Source organism: Salmo salar, chromosome ssa25 (genome assembly GCF_905237065.1).
Source record: "Salmo salar chromosome ssa25, Ssal_v3.1, whole genome shotgun sequence".
In the NCBI taxonomy this organism is placed as follows: domain Eukaryota; kingdom Metazoa; phylum Chordata; class Actinopteri; order Salmoniformes; family Salmonidae; genus Salmo; species Salmo salar.
In genome coordinates, this window is record NC_059466.1 from 9,664,472 (window position 1) to 9,679,656 (window position 15,185).

At 41.5% G+C, this 15,185-nt stretch overlaps 1 protein-coding gene across 6 annotated transcripts in view; it reads right to left on the bottom strand.

Moving 5' to 3' along the window:
- Positions 1 to 15,185, bottom strand: part of LOC106586125 (double-stranded RNA-specific editase 1) — a 196,831-nt gene that overhangs the window by 18,102 nt on the left and 163,544 nt on the right. For 5 of the 6 annotated variants that reach the window (XM_014173014.2, XM_014173015.2, XM_014173013.2 and 2 more), the window contains 3 exons: positions 14,966 to 15,080; positions 6,710 to 6,878; positions 6,226 to 6,377 (listed from right to left, as the gene is read on the bottom strand). In XM_014173014.2, coding sequence (XP_014028489.1) covers positions 6,226 to 6,377; positions 6,710 to 6,878; positions 14,966 to 15,080 — 436 coding nt within the window. The remainder of the gene's footprint in view (positions 1 to 6,225; positions 6,378 to 6,709; positions 6,879 to 14,965; positions 15,081 to 15,185) is intronic. The other variant, XM_045707803.1, reaches the window with a different exon arrangement.

Genomic DNA, 15,185 nt, shown 5'->3' on the forward strand with positions numbered 1-15,185 from the left:
TGGAATCTAATTCAAAAGGCCACTGACTAATTGTACAGGGGTATTTCCTTTTTGTGTTTCTCTGTATGCAGGGAAACAATGACAAAATCATGTATATGTGACATATAAAGAGGGTGCGTAATCAGAGAAAGGGGTAGAAGTAGAGAGAGATAATAGCGAGAGAAAGGAGAGAGCGAGAAAAAGAGTGAGAAAGGAGAGTGAGAGAAAGGAGAGCGAGAGAAAGAGAGAAAGGAATGAGAGAGTGCGAGAGAGAGATGCAAAGAGAAAAAGGGGGAGAGGAAGAGGAAGACACTAATTATTAGACTTGTTGAAATGTGTTTATTGCACATTTGGACAACCAAAGTGAAATTATAATTCAACGAAACCAAGCATAAAAGGAAAACATACAAAAGTTAATTGAACAAAATAAAAAAGCTCTGATATTTAATTCTCAACATGTGTAAAATTCAATTTAAAAAGGTGTCAGCCAGCTAAGTGAGGGGAATGGAGACTGACCCAAAGCTGGGGTTGATTGACTGTGGCTGTCAAAGGTCACTAAACATGTGATGTCACCAAAGGGGACAGCCCTATATGTTCAGTACTAGTCAAAAGTTTGGACACACCTACTCATTCAAGGCTTTTTTCTGTATTTCTACTATTTTCTACATTGTAGAATAATAGTGAAGACATCAAAACTATTAAATAATACATATGGAATCATATAGTAACCAAAAAAGTGTTAAACAAATCAAAATATATTTTGGACTCTTCAAATGAGCCAAAATTTAACTGAAGAAACACACACACACACACACACACACACACACACACACATGCAACTTGAAAATAATGTTACCAGACTAAAGGCACAGTTTTAGAGCAGGACAGAGGTCTTCCCAATCTCTCTCAACCAGCTTCACCTGGAATGTTTTTCCAACAGTCTTGAAGTAGTTCCCACATATGCTGAGCACTTGTTATCTGCTTTTTCTTCACTCTGCGGTCCAACTACTCCCAAACCATATACATTGGGTTGAGGTTGGTTGACTGTGGAGGCCAGGTCATATGGTGCAGCACTCCATCACTCTCCTTCTTGGTCAAATAGCCCTTACACAGCCTGGAGGTGTGTTTTGGGTCAATGTCCTGTTGAAAAACAAATGATAGTCCCACTAAGCTCAAACCAGATGGGATGGCATATCACTGCAGAGCGTTGTGGTAGCCGTGCTGGTTAAGTGTGCCTTGAATTCTAAATAAATCATTGACAGTGTCACCAGCAAAGCACCCCCATACCATCACACCTCTTCCTCCATGCTTCATGGTGGGAACCACACATGCGGAGATCATCTGTTCACCTACTTTGAGTCTCACAAAGACACGGAATTGGAACCAAAAATCCCAAAATTGGACTCAACAGACCAAAGGACAGATTTCCACCGGTCTAATGTCCATTGCTCGTGTTTCATGGCCCAAGCAAGTCTCTTCTTATTGGTGTCCTTTAGTAGTGATTTATCTGCAGCAATTCAACCATGAAGGCCTGATTCATGCAGTCTCCTCTGAACAGTTGATGTTGAGATGTTTCTGTTAATTGAACATTTTTTTTGGCAGCAATGGCTGAGTCTGGTAACTCTAATGAACTTATCCTCTGCAGCAGAGGTAAAGTTGAAATCGGAAGTTTACATACACTTAGGTTAGAGTCATTAAAACTTGTTTTCAACCACTACACAAATTTCTTTTTAACAAACTATAGTTTTGGCAAGTCGGTTAGGACATCTCCTTTGTGCATGACACAAGTCATTTTTCCAACAATTGTTTACAGACGGATTATTTCACTTATAATTCACTGTATCACAATTCCAGTGGGTCAGAAGTTTACATACACTAAGTTGACTGTGCCTTTAAACAGCTTGGAAAATTTCCAAAAATTATGTCATGGCTTTAGAAGCTTCTGATAGTCTAATTGACATCATTTGAGTCAATTGGAGGTGTACCTGTGGATGCATTTCAAGGCCTGCCTTCAAACTCAGTGGGAAAATGGAAAAATCGAAAGAAATCAGCCAAGACCTCATCCTTGGGAGCAATTTCCAAACGCCTGAAGGTACCACGTTCATATGTACAAACAAGAGTACGCAAGTATAAACACCATAGGACAAAGCAGCCGTCATACCGCTCAGGAAGGAGACGTGTTCTGTCTCCTAGAGATGAACATACTTTGGTGCGAAAAGTGCAAAACAATCCCAGAACTGCAGCAAAGGACCTTGTGAATATGCTGGAGGAAACAGGTACAAAAGTATCTATATCCACAGTAAAACGAGTCCTATATCGACATAACCTGAAAGGCCACTCAGCAAGGAAGAAGCCACTGCTCCAAAACCACCATAAAAAACAGACTACGGTTTGCAACTGCACATGGGGACGAAGATTGTACTTTTTGGAGAAATATCATCTGGTCTGATGAAACAAAAATAGAACTGTTTGGCCATGATGACCATCGTTATGTTTGGAGGAAAAAGGGGGAGGCTTGCAAGCCGAAGAACACCATCCCAACCGTGAAGCACGGGGTGGCAGCATCATGTTGTTGGGGTGCTTTGCTGCAAGAGGGACTGGTGCACAAAATAGATGGCATCAAGAGGGAAGGAAAATTAGGTGGATATATTGAAGCAACATCTCAAGACATCAGTCAGGAAGTTAAAGCTTGGTCACAAATGGTTCTTCCAAATGGACAATGACCCCAAGCCTACGTCCAATGTTGTGGCAAAATGGCTTAAGGACAACTAAGTCAAGGTATTGGAGTGGCCATCACAAAGCCCTGACCTCAATCCCATAGAAAATTTGTGGGCAGAACTGAAAAAGGATGTGTGCGAGCAAGGAGGCCTACAAACCTGACTCAGTTACACGAGCTCTGTGAGGAGGAATGGGCCAAAATTCACCTAACTTATTGTGGGAAGCTTGTGGAAGGCTACCCGAAACATTTGACCCAAGTTAAACAATTTAAAAGGCAATGCAACCAAATACTAATTGAGTGTATGTAAACTTCTGACCCATTGGGAATGTGATGAAAGAAATAAAAGCTGAAATAATAATTCTCTCTACTATTATTCTGACATTTCACATTCTTAAAATAAAGTGGTGATCCTAACTGACCTAAGACAGGGAATTTTTACTAGGATTAAGTGTCAGAAATTGTGAAAAACTGAGTTTAAATGTATTTGGCTAAGGTGTATGTAAACTTCCGACTTCAACTGTAACTCTGGGTCTTCCTTTCCTGTGGTGGTCCTCATGAGAGCCAGTTCCATCATAGCACTTGGTTTTATCGAGTGCACTTGGAGAAACTTTCAAAGTTCTTGACATTTTCCGGATTGACTGACCTTCATGTTTTAAAGTAATGATGGACTGTAATTTCTCTTTGCTTATTTGAGCTGTTCTTGTCATAATATGGACTTGGTCTTTTACCAAATATATCTATCTTCTGTATACCCACCCCTACCTTGTCACAACACAACTGATTGGTTCAAACGCTTTGAGGAAAGAAATTCCACAAATCAACTTAACAAAGAATATCTGTTAATTGAAATGCATTCCAGGTGACTACCTCATGAAGCTGGTTGAGAGAATGCCAAGAGTGTGCAAAGTTGCCATCAAGGCAAAGGGTGGCTACTTTAAAGAATCTCAAATATAAAATATATATACTTTCGGTGATTACATGATTCCATGTGTTATTTCATAGTTTTGGATGTCTTCACTATTATTCTTCAATGTAGAAAATAGTAAAAATGAAGAAAAATCCTTGAATGAGCAGGTGTGTCCAAACTTTTGACTGGTACTGTATATCTTGTGGTATCCCGGGAGGTCTACCCCGGGTGTTGGTGATAGAGGGGAGGTCGGTGTCGCGACGTTGGTTCCCTCTGCTGGGAGGAACCGGGCTGGGCACCCCGAAGCCAGTGGCGCCAATTAGGGGTAATTAGGGGAGAGTGCCAACCAGCTGTGCAGACCACAAATGGAGCACACCGCGGGAGAGTAAAATGGAAAGGCAAGGAGTGCACTGACAGAGGGGAACGAAGCTCCTGGAGACTAATGAGAAGGACCGAGCCATCCAAGTTATTTTGTTATGTTTATTATTTTTTGCTTAGTAAAGTCGTGTTTTCTGACTTGAACCACCCTGTCTCTGTGTCCATCCCTGTGCGCTCAACCCAGCACCCAACGGTTAACCACAATATATGAAACATTTTCCTTCATAGAAAATACATTAGTGCAACACATTCGGCAGAAAAGAACTTCATTTTCATTAGATGAAAATGTGCAACACACAGAAGTGAAACTATTTGGCTGGCAGCCACACTTACAATGAAAAAGCAAGGTCTTTTTTGTAAATACGATCCATGGCTATCATATTTCTAATGTTTAGGCCTATCATAGAAAGAATGGAGCCAGCTACATTTCCTAATATTTTGCTTAAATGTAATCTTGCACTTTATGAAGAAAAATAGGCTGGCTACACTGAGAAACGTACCAGAGAAAAGTAGCTACTTATTTGTAAATTCTCATCCGAGTTTAGAAGTGCAACTGAAGCACAAAATTAGTCTGATGCCGAGCAGAAGTTACAATAAGAAGCATTTTAGATCCGCGTTTATAAAACGCGCCTCAATATTTCTTACGCGTTCTTTTTTCCCTGCGTGAAAAATGCAGAATTCTGCGTTAACACGACCCCTAAATTATCTTGCTATCTAAGTAAGTGGATGAATTAATAAGGTGACGAGGCATCATATTGTGTTAGCTTCCTTCCGTGTTTGAGAAGTCAAAGCCCTTTGGATTAGTTATTTGTACAGCTGCCACTGCGATCTTGATTTCCTTGGGTTTTTTCTCCTCTCCGTTCTCTGCCTGTCTGCTCTCCCCACTCTTCTCCGGCAGGCCCGTTGCCCTAGCAACTCCAGAAAGACAAAACTTGTAGACATGCTGTTGGAGAGCAAGTACTGTTCTTCCTACAGACAAGCATGCATCAAAACTTTGTTCATTTGCGCAATGTCTCTCGTTCACATTCAGTTGGTAATGTCCAGACTCACCAAATATGACATTCGGTAACTCCTGCCTACACATGTATAACTTTGTGAGCTGGATTGACTGTCTTTGCAATTAGTTTATTTTCATGTGCACTCATTAGCATATTTAGCTAGCACCTTCCATGGAAATTCACTTCTACTTGAGCCAATTTTGTTTGCATTCTGGTAATAGACGCTCAATGGGTTTTGTTTCTTTGGGGGCGCCCCCTTGTGTACCAAGCCGGTAATAGCGTAAATCCCGAGGTGAGAGAAGGATGGTATGATGAAATGAAAATCTGGATACCGCCCAACCCTATAACGCATTGTATCTCTGGATCAAACATACTGAACATAAATGACGATACTGTAAATGACAAGATTTTTTTAATATAGAAATGTGTAGTGCACATTTGGACTCACGGCTCTGTGGTTTGCTTGTATGACATCAAAGCGGTATTTATTATAATCCTTAACATCTCATCATTCAGAACATCTCATCTTTCCACTCCTCTTGATTTGCAGCTTTCCCCTCACAGACAACAACAAATGCTCAAAAGTAGCCCATTTAACGGGACGGATGGGGGCATCTTCTTGTCGCGCACAGTCCTGAGGTTTGGAACGGCTGTCAGTCAAAACCCAATCAGCGCTGTGAAGTGGAGAACTTGGAGGTCTAGCATATTACTGTACAGCCACTGCGTTCCAATTTAGGTGCTTGTCAATGGCCAAATCTGACATTTGACGATTTGCGGGCAATCGGTTCAGAAAAACAAATCACAAATGTATGTATATATACATACATATATATATATATATATATATTTTTTTTTAAGCAAACCGGCACCTCTTTCGGAATCTAACACCAATTGGTGGTGCTCTTTTTCACTTGCCCTAAAGGGATAGTTCAGTGAATTGCATTAAGTTAAAAACAATACGTTTATGATCGGAAATGCTCTTCTAGGTTTATATGACGGTGTGTCACACATTAACAGTCTGACTAGTAACCAATAACTAGGCTTCATATAAACTTAAGGGCAGAACACATTCACAGCCCGATTCACATCTAGAAGCATTAAGCAGGGGCGCTGGATAGCCAGACATATGCATCTGATGAAAAAGACAGGTATCATGCCATCATGGTACATGGTGACACAGAAGGGTCAGCAAGAGGTTCGGGCACATCTCTTACTGTCATATGGTAAGGACTGGTCCCTCATACCTTCCATGCCGGCCTCGTGCGGTGAGAAGATGCGTGCATCGCCGCAGGGCGAGGTGCTGATGTAGAGGTGGAACTGCACGTTGTCCTTTAGCCGGTAGCCACGCTTGTCACAGCGCATGAATATAGACTTCTGCTGCTCCTCCTTGTTGCTGCTAATTGACAGAGGGTGAAAAAATGTGGACAGTGTAAAGTGTGGGCAGAGGGACCAAATTTCACAGAAAACTAAAATTACTAAAAGAATCAGCTGAAGCAAGAGCAAAACAGGAATGCCATGTTGCAATTGAAGAAACAATTTGCAACATTTGAAGCATATAGAGAAAGTTATGGAACAGTGGACTTGATTTTACAACTAAATACAAATCAAGGACTATGACTTCATGACCCACGAAAGGTTAGCTACAACCAACAAACTCCAATCAAAATGAGAGTGATTGTTTGTATTTTCAATGGCCTCTGCCATTGCCTCCACCCCTTGAATTCTCACCTTAGGAAGTGCTCCAGCTGGGCGTAGAGGTACCGGATGAGCGAGCGACGGGCGATAATCTCTGCATGGCAGTCGTTGAGCGCCAAGCCGCGGTCACTCATGTACTCGCCGTTGATGCACTTGGTGCCCGTGGAGACACAGATCACCTGGGCCTCTTTCACGTCCGTGCCTGGGGGTAGGGAACAAAGAGGCTCAAAATTCACCTTTAAATTCAATTAAAGCATTCGTGTTTATGGTTTTTACTTTTCTATTATTCCATTTAATTGACATTATAGTATTCCATTTCATTTACATTTTATTGTATTTTAGATAAGGGACATGTACAGTGCACCTTCATAAAGTACTCATACCCATTGACTTAATTCACATTTTGTTGCGTTTCAGCCTGAATACAAAATGGATTACATTTTTTTTTTTTCTCACCCATCTACACACAATACTCCATAAAGACAAAGTGAAAACATGTTTTTAGAAATCTCTGCAAATGTATTGAAAATTAAATACAGAAATCTAATTTACTTAGTGGTTCTTCCTTTAAAAGTTGTGTCATACTGCAGCACACCTTGCGGGCTGCCACTGTAACGAGTGCGCTGAGAGTCGGGAAGCAAGTACAGAGAGTGAGCGTTTTAATAAATAAACAAAACATTAAACACAAAACACAAACAACGCACCGACATGAAACAGAGTCAATAACACCTGAGGAAAGAACCAAGGGGATTGACAGATATAGAGAAGATAATCAAGGAGGCGATGGAGTCGAGGTGAGTGTCATGAGGCGCCGGTGCGCTTGACGATGGTGACAGGTGTGCGGGATAATCAGCAGCCTGATGACCTAGAGGCCGGAGAGGGAGTATACGTGACAGCCACAGAATTCTATGGCATGTTATTTAAGTGTCAGCCATTGTTACCATTAATGCTAGTTAGTGCTAGTTTGACCACCAGAGGGCATCTTTAAGAAGCATTTGACAGTTTTTAATATTGGCTGTACTAGAGAATTTAAAACCTTTTTTGTAAGAACATAGTATACAGGATTGATTTTAAGAAATGTAGCTTAATTCATTTGATTAATATTATGGTGTTTCTATTCCAAGAAATAGAAAACTCAGGGTTTCCGTTGGGAAAATATGGTACTGTACAATGTGACCGGTCGAGAGTAGGCTACTTGGAGCAAAATAATTCTAACATTTCCACAGTAGGCTAACCAATTCCAAAACGGAGATAAAGTGAAAATCAAAATCTCATTGATTTATCAAGACCAGTCCCCATGCTTGTCTCAGAGCAGCGCGAAATGGTGCTGAATTGGATGACTTTGGGTGTAATTCATTTTTCTTTAACAAGTCTGACGTACTGCTTTCCCGGAAACAGGCCCAAATCCCCGTCATTTGCGTGACAAAAAGACAGAAGAAGGGGGCAGAGGTCGGGCTGCCTTCTAAGAATTCATAGGCGAGAGAGTAAACTCCCACTGCCATCCGTTCTATTGGCCAACGTGCAATCATTGGAAAATAAAATCGATGACCTACAATCAAGACTTTCCTACCAAGGGGACAAAAAAAATGTAATATCTTATCTTTCACCGAGTTGTGGCTAAACGACGACACGGATAATATAGAGCTGGTGGGATTTTCCATGCACTGGCAGAACAGAGAAGCTACGTCTGGTAAGACAAGGGGTGGGGGTGTGTGTCTTTTTGTCAATAACAGCTAGTGCGCGATGTCGAATATTAAAGAAGTCTCGAGGTATTGCTTGCCTTCGGTAGAGTACCTTACGATAAGCTGTAGAGAGTTCTCATCTATATTATTCTTAGCCATCTATTTACCACCACAGACCGATGCTGGCACTAAGACCGCACTCAACCAACTCTATAAGGCCATAAGCAAACAGGAAAATGCTCACCCAGAAGCAGCGCTCCTAGTGGCCGGGGACTTTAATGCAGGCAAACTTAAATCCATTTTACTTCATTTATACCAGCATTTCACACGTGCAACAAGAGGGAAAATAACTCCTCACACAGAGATGCATACAAAGCTCCCCCACATTCCATTTGGCAAATCTGACCATAATACTATTCTCCTGATTCCTGCTTACAAGCAAAAACTAAAGCAGGAAGTACCAGTGACTCGCTCAATACGGAAGTGGTCAAATGAAGTGGATGCTACACTACAGGACTATTTTGCTAGCACAGACTGGAATATATTCCGGGATTCATCCAATAGCATTGAGGAGTATAACATCAGCTTCATCAATATGTGCATTGACGACATCTTCCCCACAGTGAACGTACATACATATCCCAACCAGAAGCCATGGATTACAGGCAACATCCGCATCAAGCAAAAGGCTAGATCTGCTGCTTTCAAGGAGCAGGACACTAATCCGGACGCTTATAAGAAATCCCTCTATGCCCGCAGACGAACCATCAAACAAGCAAAGCGTCAATACAGGATTAAGACTGAATCCTACTACACCGGGTCTGACGCTCGTCAGATGTGGCAGGGCTTGAAAACTTTTACGGACTACAAAGGGAAACCCAGATGCGAGCTGACAAGTGACGCGAGCCTACCAGACGAACTAAATGCCTTTTATGCTCGCTTCGTTAGATATTCTCACAGACCAGATTTGCCCTAAGGGGCTTTTATATAATTCTAATGCAGGGTTAATAATAATAATAATACATTTGTAAATAAGGATGCATTATGAAAGTAAAATGACATGCGCAAGAGACGGTGGTATATATTGTTTATCACAATTTTCTTTAACCAATTTTGGTCTTTAATGCAGGGCCGACAGACAAGTTCCTTACTTTTGTTAAAAAATGTAACTGATATTGCAACCAAATTTCTATGGCTTGTTTAAAAAATAATAATATTTTGGAGATTTAGTTTCAAATAACCAAAAGTGGAGCGATTGTAATCCGAAAAGGGAAAAAGGCCATTCTTGAACATGGGGTGAGACATTCATACTAATTTGTAAATAAAGCCAGATTTTTTTGTATTTTTTTTCTTCTGTTTTTAGAGGGAGAGAAACCAAAAGCCCACCGTGCTTATTTTTCGAAAATCGTCAGTCCACATGTCAAGTGAAATTCCCCCATTGTATTTACCCAAGTTCTCTCTTAACTTCAGAAACACCGACAGTTTGTTGTTGTTGCCTGATGCAGGACTCTAGTGCCAGAGGAGAGACGCCTCCATTAATTGCCACAGTTTAGACTACCGATAGATCAGCGTTTTAACTCCCTCTTGTGATAGTGTGGTGCAATGACAGAATGCCAACATCTACCACAAACGGTCGCGGCATAAGTTCGTAACTTTTAAAGGAAGAACCACTAAGTATTCACCAGTGCTTAATTTTAACAGGATCCGGCACCTCTCAGATTTGGCTTTTGTTCCGGCATCAATCATGTAATAGCGTGGTGATTCTTCTGTGTAATCATCCTATCCTGCCACACTGATTCCAGTCCTGCTCTCTTATTTGTACTTAGAGGTTATGCGGAGGGCCGGTGTTGTAAGGAACTGATCTTGACACAGGTCTTGGTAGTACTGGTCAGCTAGTGAAGAGGTCGTCCTTACATTATCACGTCACGTGTCGTCATCCTACTGAATTTTAATCGTGGGAAAGCGAAATAAAAAATGGATATGAAAAGGCAATCGAGTTTGATATTTTTTAAGTCCAAAAATCCTGAGAAAGATGGTGAATTGGACCCAGAACGAGCCAGATAACTGTCATTGCCGAAGGAGAGAAGTGATGGGCAAACTGTTTGCGATGCCTTAGCTAGCAGTGCTGCTAATCCCACCAGTTCAGCATCACCACCGGCACCTCCACTAGCGAGTCAGACTCAGCGGGAGACGGGGAGTTGGTGGGGGAGGGGGGCAGTGCATCCACCGATGAAGTGCTCGGAGCAGGTGCAATTTGCAGTACAAGAACAAGCAAACGTATTCAGCATACGTTTGGCTGGCTTGTCATGCAGAATTTAAAGTTGGACTGTACAACCTGCAAAAAGGTAGGGGGCTTGGGTCTAGAAATGACTGGAGGGATTAAACTAGCAAAAGAGTGGGTGGAATGTACAGTAAATTAACATCCTATGACGTAAAAAAAAAGAAAAAAGAGAGCCCTCAGAAAAAGGTTTTTGAATACAAGGCTAGAGAGGACACCCAGGTTCTAGTTAACACTCAAAATGAAAAAAATACGCAACAGCTGGAGTGTTCAGAACAGACCTAGGAAGCTAAGTGTCACAGCCCCAGGACTCTCAGGGAGTTAAATGGACTTGACATGGGTAGAGTCATTGTGGGAGGTTTTGAAAACTAAGGTAGGACTTTTTTTCTTTACCTTCACAGTACATAACACAACTTTGTAATATGAACATGAAATTCCTAATCATATGTGTGTTCTGCTGTAGCCTACCGTTCATTGATTTATTTTATTTGAAGTTATATTCCGATATTGTGATATTTGTTCTACTGCTACGTCTTAAATTATATGAAATTTGGGTCTTATAAGCCCCCCAGCTGAGAATTTACAATACCAGTCAAAAGTTGAGACACCTACTCATTCAAGGGTTTTTCTTTTTTTTACTATTTTCTACATTGTAGAATAATAGTGAAGACATCAACATAATGAAATAACACATGGAATCGTGTAGTAACGAAAAAGGTGTTAGGTCAAAATATATTTTATATGTGAGATTCTTCAAAGTAGCCACCCTTTGCCTTGACAGCTTTGCACACTCTTGGCATTCTCTCATGAGATTCATGACATAGTAGTACCTGCAATGAATTTCAATTAACAGGTCTGCCTTGTTAAAAGTTAATTTGTGGAATTTCTTTCCTTCTTAATGCGTTTGAGCCAATCAGTTGTGTTGTGACAAGGTAGGGGTGGTATACAGAAGATTGCCCTATTTGGTAAAAGACCAAGTCCATGTTATGGCAATAACAGCTCAAATAAGCAAAGGGAAAGAACAGTCCATCATTACTTTAAGACATGAAGGTCAGGCAAACCGCAAAATGTCAACCTTGAAAGTTTCTTCAAGTGCATTTGCAAAAACCAAGCGCTATGATGAAACTAGCTATCATGAGGACCGCCAAAGGAAAAATAAATCCAACAGTTACCTCTGCTGCTGAGGATAAGTTCAATAGAGTTAACTGAACCTCAGATTGCAGCCCAAATAAATGCTTCACAGATTTCAAGTAACAGACATCTCAACATCAACTGTTCAGAGGAGTGTGTGTGAATCAGGCCTTCATGGTCGAATTGCTGCAAAGAAACTACTACTAAAGGACACCAATAAGAAGAAGAGACTTGCTTTGGCCAAGAAACATGAGCAATGGACATTAGACCGGTGGAAATCTGTCCTTTAGTCTGATGAGTCCAAATGTGAGATTTTTGGTTCCAACTGCCGTGTAGGTGAATGGATGATCTCCGCATGTGTGGCTCTTACCGTGAAGCATGGAGGAGGTGGTGTGATGGTGCTTTGGTGGTGACACAGTCTGTGATTTATTTAGAATTTAAGACACACTTAACCAGCATGGCTACCGTAGCATTCCTCAGCGATACGCCATCCCATCTGGTTTTTGCACTTACATTTACATTTTAGTCATTTAGCAGACGCTCTTATCCAGAGCGAATTACAGTAGTGAATGCATACATACATTTCATTTCATCTCATACATTTTTTCTTTTTTCTCCGTACTGGCCCCCCGTGGGAATCAAACCCACAACCCTGGTGTTGCAAACACCATGCTCTACCAACTGAGCCACATTTGTTTTTCAACAGGACAATGACCAAAAACACATCTCCAGGCGGTGTAAGGGCTATTTAACCAAGGAGAGTGATGGAGTGCTGCATCAGATGACCTGGCTTACACACAATCACCCGACCTCAACCCAATTGAGATGGTTTGGGATGAGTTGGACCGCAGAGTGAAAGAAAAGTAGCCAACAGGTGCTCAGCATATGTGGGAGCTCCTTCAAGACTGTTGGAAAAGCATTCCAGGTGAAGCTGGTTGAGAGAATGCCAAGAGTGTTCAAAGCTGTCATCAAGGCAAAGAGTGGCTATTTTAAAGAATCTCAAATATGTTTTGATTTGTTTAACACTGTTTGGTTACTACATGATTCCATTTCTGTTATTTCATAGTTTTGATGTCCTCATTATTAATCTACAATGTAGAAAACTCTACAAATAAAGAAAAACCCTTGAATGAGTAGGTGGTTCCAAGTTTTGACTGGTACTGTATGTATGCATATGGCAGTTGTAGAAAATTAGACTTGTTTAAGCCCTGCAGCTATACTCAAGTATGTGGGCATACTGCAGTGACGTCTAAAATGCTTTGAATTAAATCAGCACCTTGGAGAGTGCTGTCTGTTTCACCACCATAGATAGAGTAAACAGCCAAGTAGTCTACTATCTAAAGCTATGTTGTGTTTGACACTTTTTTTTCTCTCAATGTGTTCCGGTACTTCAGAGCCCCCCGGATAACCCCCTACTCGTGCTCACTGTGTTCCGGGACCTCCCTATTTGACAAATTAAGCACTGGTATTCACACCCGAGTCAATACTTTGTAGAAGCACCTTTGGTGGCGATTACAGCTATGAGCCGTCTTGGGTACGTATGTATCAGCTTTGCATATCTGAATTTGTGGATTTTCTTCCATTCTTCCTTGCAGATTTTCTTAACCTCTTAAATTAGATGGCAAGCGGCGGTAATCCGCAATCTTCAAGTTTTTTTTATGGGATTCAAGTCTGGGGTTTGGGCTGGGCCACTCAAGGACTTTCACATTCTTGTTCTGAAGCCATTCCAGCGTTGCTTTGGCTGTATGCTTGGGGTCTTTGTCCTGTTGGAATGGAAATCTTCACCCCCAGTCTAATGTCATTTGCACTCTGAAGCAGGTTCTCGTCAAGGATTTGCCTGTATTTGGCTTCATTCATTGTTCCCTCTATCCTTACCAGTTTCCCAGCATCCCAATAGCATGATGCTGCCACCACCATGCTTCACTTTAGGAATGGTGTTAGACGGGTGATGAGCTGTGCCTGGTTTTCTCCAGACAGCGCTTTGCATTCAGGCCAAAGAGTTACATTTTTGTCTCATCAGATGACAGAATCTTTTGCCTTAGGCTATAAGTCTTTCACGTGCCTTTTTGCAAACTCCAGGCGTGCTGTCATGTGGCTTTCTCTCAGGAGTGGCTTCCGTCTGGCCACTTTCCCATAAAGTCTAGATTAGTGAAGTGCTGTAGAGACTGTTATCCTTCTGGCAGGTTCTCCCATCTCAGCCAAGGAACTGTGTAGTTCTGTCAGAGTGGCCATTGGGTTCTTGGTCACCTCCATGACCAAGGTCCTTCTTGCCCGGTTGCTCAATTTGGTCGGAAGGCCAAATCTAGGCAGTCCGGTAGTTCCATATTTCTTTTTACATTCCCCAATAACGGAGATCACAGTGCTCTTGGAAATGTTCAACACTCTAGAAATTGTTTTATACCCTTCCCCACATATATGTCTCATCACAATTCTCTCTGAGATCTACGGACAGTTCCTTGGACTTCATGGTATAGTTTCTGCTCTGACATGCACTGTCAACTGTGGGACATTATATAGACAACTGTGTTTCTTTCTAAATCATGTCCAAACAATTTGATTGTACAGGTGGACTTCAAATCAAGTTGTAGTGACATCAAGGATTATCAAAGGAAATGAGATGCACCTGAGCTCCTAGGGGTGGGAATACTTATGTAAATGAGATATGAATGCATTTCATTATACAACTTTTTTTTATTTTATTCTAATAACATGTTCTCACTCTGTCATTACGGGGTATTGTGTGTAAATGGGTAAGAACAAAATCTATTGAATCTTTTGAATTCAGGATGTAAAAACAAAATGTGGATTAAGTAAAGGGTTATGAATACTTTCTGAAGGCACTGTAGTTTCTTATTTATGCATACAAATATGCGCATGTGTATTTTTGTAAGAAAAAATAATTATGAATAGGATATGAGGCTTACAAAGCCAATGATGAACAGCAGCATCATGCACCATCAATCATGGACCCATGAAGGAAAACTGATGTGCACAATGATTGAGAGGTTGTGCTAATCCCACCCATCATGTGGTTAAGAAGCTTAATTTCCTACCATCTATACACGTCAGCCTCTTGCAGACAGTATGGCTGTGTTTTTATGGTCTGTACAAATCTAGTGGTGTACCGTTTGGCAGCAACATTGCTCCCGAGAGTGGAGAACGCAGTGTTTTCCCATTAGACCTAGTAACAAAGTGTACCTGTTGTCATGACGACCCCTGCCAGGACTTTCCGCCGCGCGTGGGGGGAGGTGAAGTTGTCCGTCAGCTCGCTGAACTTGTCCACAACCAGGCGAGAGACTGCGTCGGCGAGGACCTGGGACCGCACACACACACACACACACACACACACACACACACACACACACACAGCAGAGATGTGACACGCAACACAACAACCACAGGCTTCAGGTAGAGGTTG